At 40.4% G+C, this 6,517-nt stretch overlaps 1 protein-coding gene across 1 annotated transcript; it reads right to left on the bottom strand.

Moving 5' to 3' along the window:
* Positions 1-1,187: 1,187 nt before the first annotated feature.
* On the bottom strand, positions 1,188-6,150 carry tuba5 (tubulin alpha 5). Its single transcript, XM_048209721.1, has 5 exons — positions 5,997-6,150; positions 4,051-4,273; positions 3,684-3,832; positions 1,885-2,565; positions 1,188-1,804 (listed from the first exon to the last, which is right to left on the bottom strand). The coding sequence occupies exons 1-5, from the start codon at positions 5,997-5,999 to the stop codon at positions 1,511-1,513; spliced, it is 1,350 nt and encodes a 449-aa protein (XP_048065678.1). The 5' UTR covers positions 6,000-6,150; the 3' UTR covers positions 1,188-1,510.
* Positions 6,151-6,517: the final 367 nt, after the last annotated feature.

Below are 6,517 nucleotides of genomic sequence, written 5' to 3'. Positions count from 1 at the left end.
TGATAGTGGCTGGGACTTCTTCTTTAAATAGACTCACTGCGGCTGCTGATTGGACGACTTGCGTGTAGAGAAAGTGACGCATTGCAAGGGGGAGGAGGGGCGTTGTAGTAAAGAGCTTAACATAGTGGTCAACTTTTGTGTTTTGAAGTAAATTAAACTCTGGCAGTGTCGCACTTTAAATCAAACATTTAGCATTGTAATTTTTCACAATGTATATTATATGAGAATATAATATAACATAAATTCCAAGGCCACGTCTGAGGCTTAGTAACACAAAGCTTATTGCTTTAAAAGTATTATGATGTGGAAGGACATTTATTGGAAATGCTGTATCTGCAGTGCTGCATCTCAAACCTGGCCTATAAAAACATACTCTACGATGCTTTCATTGCAATTGCAAAGCTATAACTATTATATAACTATTAACTATTATTGGTCTACAGAGTAATATTGTCCATTACATTTTAAATTTTAATATGGGAAGGACAATACAATTTAACTTTAACTCTAGGTTTGTTTGAAGTTAATGTAATATTGTATTTGTTTAATGCATTTATTTTTCACAAAATAAAAGGTTGAGATGAAAAAAAAAAATACAATTACTGTATTGCAGGTGGAAGATCTATGATCAGAATTATACATTAAGATACTTTAGAACATCGTAACTGTTCATTCCTTTGGTTTTACCAGAAAAGGTGTTCAAATGTCTTGAAAGGTCAAAATATTTTAATAGGGTACACCTATTAGAACCCACTTGTAGATCAATTGCTTGACAATGTGTGTGACCTTCATGACCTGATGTTTTCATGAAGAAAATGTCAGTGTTTTAGGGTTACTTTTCAGCGGGAGAGAATAAAAAGCTTGTCACCACGTGGCATGAGCCCAAAGCAGCAAAATCTTGAGAAACCTTTAGCTTTTTTGAAGCATGGTCCACTTGCCCCTGCTGGTAGATGCTGTAAATACACAATTCTGGGTGACATTCAAAGTAGCCTTGTATTCAGGAACTACATAAGAAATCAAACACAGAAGCCATTTAAAAAGCCTGTTTTTGTTCTTTTGGAGATCCTTTTTTAAAATAAAGAGATAAATCCACCTTATAGTTATGAAACATTTGAAGTCACTAGCTAAAGCATCACATCACCTTAAACACATTAAGGGATTCATTTCTCTTTAAGGAACAGACAAAATCAATAGATGACAGTTTATTCAGAAACTGCATTAATCACTTACAGCATGTATGAGACAAAGACAGCTTACAAACAAAGTGTTCACAGACAGAAATGCCTTTGGCAACTCGTTTCTTTGAAATCAGACAGAATGGGAGGTATAGAAAAGAACAAAACCTGACACAACAGAACATTTATAAGTCACACATCAGGGCATAGTTTCCCATCATTGGGATTTTATAAGGCAACTTGCTATTGAAGAGGTAAAATACTGCTTGTAAGTGCTGGAGTAGGACTGGTTTCTCTTCTGACTGTAGGTCTCAGATCAGCATCTTAAAGCATCTTTAATACTCCTCTCCCTCTTCTTCATCCTCCACAGACTCTGTGCCAACCTCCTCATAATCTTTCTCCAGTGCAGCAAGATCCTCTCTGGCCTCTGAGAACTCTCCCTCTTCCATCCCCTCACCGACATACCAGTGTACGAAGGCACGCTTGGCGTACATCAAATCAAACTTGTGGTCCAGTCGGGCCCAGGCCTCGGCAATAGCTGTGGTGTTGCTCAGCATGCACACAGCTCTTTGTACCTTGGCCAAATCTCCACCAGGGACCGCTGTAGGTGGCTGGTAATTAATGCCGACCTGTTGATAAAGAGGACACATTGTTAACTTAACTGAAGTTTGAATAAAGGACACTTGCATGTTTTGTCAATCTCTCCCACCTTGAATCCAGTTGGGCACCAGTCCACAAACTGGATGGAGCGCTTGGTTTTAATGTTGGCAATAGCGGCATTGACATCTTTGGGCACGACATCACCACGATACAGCATACAGCAGGCCATGTACTTCCCATGCCGGGGGTCACACTTTACCATCTGATTGGACGGCTCAAAGCAGGCGCTGGTGATCTCAGACACGGACAGCTGCTCATGGTAAGCCTTCTCAGCAGAGATAATGGGAGAGTATGTGACTAGGGGGAAGTGGATTCTGGGATATGGCACCAAGTTGGTCTGGAACTCAGTCAGATCGACGTTCAGGGCACCGTCAAAGCGCAGTGAGGCGGTGATGGAGGACACGATCTGACCGATGAGACGGTTGAGGTTGGTGTAGGTGGGGCGCTCGATGTCGAGATTTCGGCGGCAGATGTCATAGATTGCCTCGTTATCTACCATGAAGGCACAGTCAGAGTGTTCCAGGGTGGTGTGGGTGGTTAGGATGGAGTTATAAGGCTCGACCACAGCGGTGGAGACCTGAGGAGCGGGATAGATGGCAAACTCAAGCTTGGACTTCTTGCCATAGTCGACCGAGAGACGCTCCATCAGCAGGGACGTGAAACCAGAGCCAGTGCCTCCACCAAAACTGTGGAAAATCAGGAAACCCTGGAGACCGGTGCACTGATCGGTCTAGATTAGGAGAGGGAGAAGAAAAAAAACAACAAAAAAAAAAAAAAGAAACAATGAGTACATCAGATATACTGGTCTAAATTATACTTATGTAAAGGGATATGGATCATTTACCCTCATGTTGTTCAAAACCGATATGATATTTCCATGATATTTTGTGGAACAAAAGATAGGAAGTTAATAGTAACCAAAATGATTTCATTAAAAACATTCTTCAAATTGTTTTACGTTCCGCAGAAGAAAATCATACAGGTTGGGAACAATACGAGGGTGACCATTTTCATTGTTGGGTGATGCCTTACTACATAACAGCAGACATACTACATAACCATCTCTTTATCAATACTATATTGGTTATCATCCAATGTCATCTTTTTTAATTGGTATTATATTTAACTGTGCAAGCTCATGTGTATATGACTATCTTCTTTCAGATAAACACAACTGGAGACTGCACCGAGGGGTTAATAAAAGCCTTCTGAAGTGAAGCGATGGGTTTTTGTAAAAAAAAAAAAAAAAAAAAAAAAAAAATATCTACATTTAAAACTTTATAATCTAAAATAACTAGCTTCCAGCAGACGACCATACACCTACTGCGCAAGTTGACACAAGAGTACCCCATGATGCAAAGTATGACGTAGGTAGCGCAAGCTTAGACACCTTTCACGATTTAATGAAATAGGGCTGTGCAACAAACTCAAGCTCCTCTTCTCTTATATCGGAGTCCTCCAACATTTCTTTTTAAAATTTCTCGTTTTAAACTTCTAGTTTGTGTTTTGCTCTCTCCTCTGCGCTTCAGTGTCTGTCATTACATCATGCGTCGTGTCAGGGGTTACTCTTCCACCGCAAATTGACACGTACAGCCGTCTGACTGAAACTAGTTATAGTTAAAGTTGTAAATAGGGATTCCCCCCCACCCCCACTTCAGAAGGCCCTTATTAACCCCCCGGAGCAATCTCCAATTGTGTTCATCTGAAAGAAGATAGTCATATACACCTTCACTAGGATGGCTTGAGGGTGTGTAAATCATGGAATAATTTTCATTTTTGGGGAACCCTTCAAGTTGAATATTATAGTCAGTGCATCCTTACTTAGAAGGTCTCAATTATAGTTCATACCAATTTGCGGACACGCTCCAGCACCATATCAATAATCTCCTTGCCAACAGTGTAGTGGCCTCGGGCGTAATTATTGGCTGCATCTTCCTTCCCAGAGATGAGCTGCTCCGGATGAAACAGTTGCCTGTAGGTTCCAGACCTTACCTCATCTGAAACATAAGATACAAGTCTTATGGATATCCAGCTCTTTATAAAATAAATAAAATAAAATCAACATGCATGCCAACTTAAAGCTTAACTATTTGCACTCTGGATGTTGGTCAAAGTACAAATACATTTCAACATTTCAAGGGTAATAAAACTGATTTGCTACAAGACAGATTTTTTATGATGTTGATAGTTTTAACCAGTTACATAAATCATTTACCTATGACTGCAGGCTCCAGATCCACAAACACAGCTCGTGGCACATGCTTCCCAGAGCCAGTCTCACTGAAGAAAGTGTTGAAGGAGTCATCCCCACCACCAATGGTCTTATCACTCGGCATATTGCCATCAGGCTGGATGCCATGCTCCAGGCAATACAACTCCCAGCATGCATTGCCAATCTGTACTCCGGCCTGGCCCACATGGATGGAGATGCACTCACGCTACACAAAGAAAAAGAAATGGCTTTAAATGGCTGCCAACCAACAGGCCCGCGAACCTGGTGACCTCAGTACATGATGGGTAGTCTTTCACAGTTGAAGGTATTTTACATAAGGTTTTGATTTAAAATAAATAAATAAATAAATAAATAAAATGTTTAGTTTGTCCAAAGCAATTACATAAAAGACTGCTATTTTTTGCCAGGCAGCTTTCCAGTGACAAATAATAAAAATAAAGGCCATAGTCTTAAAAATAAGATGTGTGTCTGTCGAGTTGAAGTCATTTAAATGTAGGATATTGACCTTGCGTGAACCTGTTGAAGCTGAAGCTTTAATTGAAGTCTTAACTTCCTCATGCAACTGAACTTGAAACTATTACAGTTCAGTCACTAACTGGAGTTGAAAAGGGAGACTGAACGGCACTAGGGAACCTGGACCACACCTGAGCCAGATTCCTGCATTTTAGTGAGTGAATTAATCATTCTTTAGTCTGATCTAAAAACCTAAGAATATCTAATGAACGTACTTGCAGAAATCATTTGAATTTCACTTCCTCATCTCCAAAAAAAAAGCTCCAACCGGTGTTAAAATTGTGGTTCAGAAAATGTTCTGAACCTGTGTGACCTTCTTCAGTGGAACACAAAATGAGATAATAAAGCGACACCTTCAGTCACCATTCACTTTAATTATATGGAGAGGGAAAGGAACGCAATTCACTGAAAGGTGACTGAAGCAGCCAAATCTCCTTTTGTGTTCCATGGAAGGAAGAAAACCCCACAAGTTTGGAATAACATGCGGGTGAATAAAGGACATAATTCTCATTGCAGTAAAGGACAGAAAAGAACTCACAACACATTAAAAATGGTTAACAGTAGGAAAAGTGACAGAGTGCGCGCTCTCCGATCTCTGCGTTTTATCGTAAAATGGGCGACAGGAAGGAGCCAGTAACCTGAACTATGACACAATAGACGAAGAGAATAATGCAGCCGCTAACATCAAAACAACGACACAAACAAGTAACGTTAACAGGGTTTTTTAAAGCACGACCGCTCCAAGAATAGCTTGAGGGCTAATAGTCTGTAAAAGTTGGGGGGGAAAGTCAGCAGACTCCCATCCCCCAGCCTCGCGCTCCCACCGGACCGCGCGCGTGAACGGCCTCCGCAGTGGGATTCCAGGAATTCCTCACGCGCACCTTCTGAGTTATATCACATTACGCTCCAATCATACATTCAGGTCAGAAAAGACTATTATATTCATTTTCAAAGGTCGCCTACATAAGAGTCACACTTCCTGCATCGAGGACAATAAATATTTCAAGTCAAAGTGAAGACACGGAAGAGATAAAACGACGCGTGCAACAGTTATAAAAAGTTGGTTGATGTGACAAAAGTAACTTTTGCTGTGTCAATGTCTTAAAGGGATCGTTCACTGAAAAATGAAGTCACCCTCATTTAACTCCAAACCTATGTTATTATTTTTTTTCTCCTGAAGTATTGCCAGTTTGAGTCACATCTTTTTAAACGTGAATGCAGACTGTCAATCTGGTTTGATATTACATCAGTGAATGACAGAATTTTCACATTTAAGTGATCTGCCCCTTTAAGATGCTTTAGAGAGCCACGCGACTACGAAGTCAGTTTAATAAAACGATTCAAAAACTGAAAAAGACCACGTTTGATTTTTTTTATTAAAGCATTAATATTTTAGACCCTAGAGCCTCACTTACCATTTTGATTTAGTCTTCGTGGATACAAGTTTTAGAAAAAACGTTAAAGTCTTTCGGTGGGAAAAAAATCACCAGAAATCAGTTTTGAGCTCCGTTGACTGCAGACGCGTAACGTATCTCCGCCAACACAGCAATATGGGGCTAAAGGTCCGTGGTTCAGTCTATATACTCGCGTGCGCGCTCACACCTCCCGCTGCTGCTCGCGATTGGCCAGCAGCAGCATCAGCTCCCTCCTTGCCATATGATTGGTGTAACCAAACACTCATTTTGGATTTAAAAGTGTTGCAACATTTCTAACCGTTCTCGAGAGCGAAATACTTTACCATCATGTCTCCGCCTTGAATTCTGAAAAAAAAAAAGGTAATCGGAGAGCTGAATTATTTACATTTTTTGTCTTCACCAGAAGGAGAGGTTTCCTTGGAAAGATCAAATTTCCCCTGAGGTACTTCAGGTATTTCTTTTGTTCGACAGTTTTCTTCACAAACGCTTCTTTAACATTAAGTCAAATCATTTAAAGTCCC

This window comes from Megalobrama amblycephala, linkage group LG12 (assembly GCF_018812025.1).
Source record: "Megalobrama amblycephala isolate DHTTF-2021 linkage group LG12, ASM1881202v1, whole genome shotgun sequence".
NCBI classification, from domain to species: Eukaryota; Metazoa; Chordata; class Actinopteri; order Cypriniformes; family Xenocyprididae; genus Megalobrama; species Megalobrama amblycephala.
This window is presented reverse-complemented; position numbering and strand designations above follow the sequence as displayed.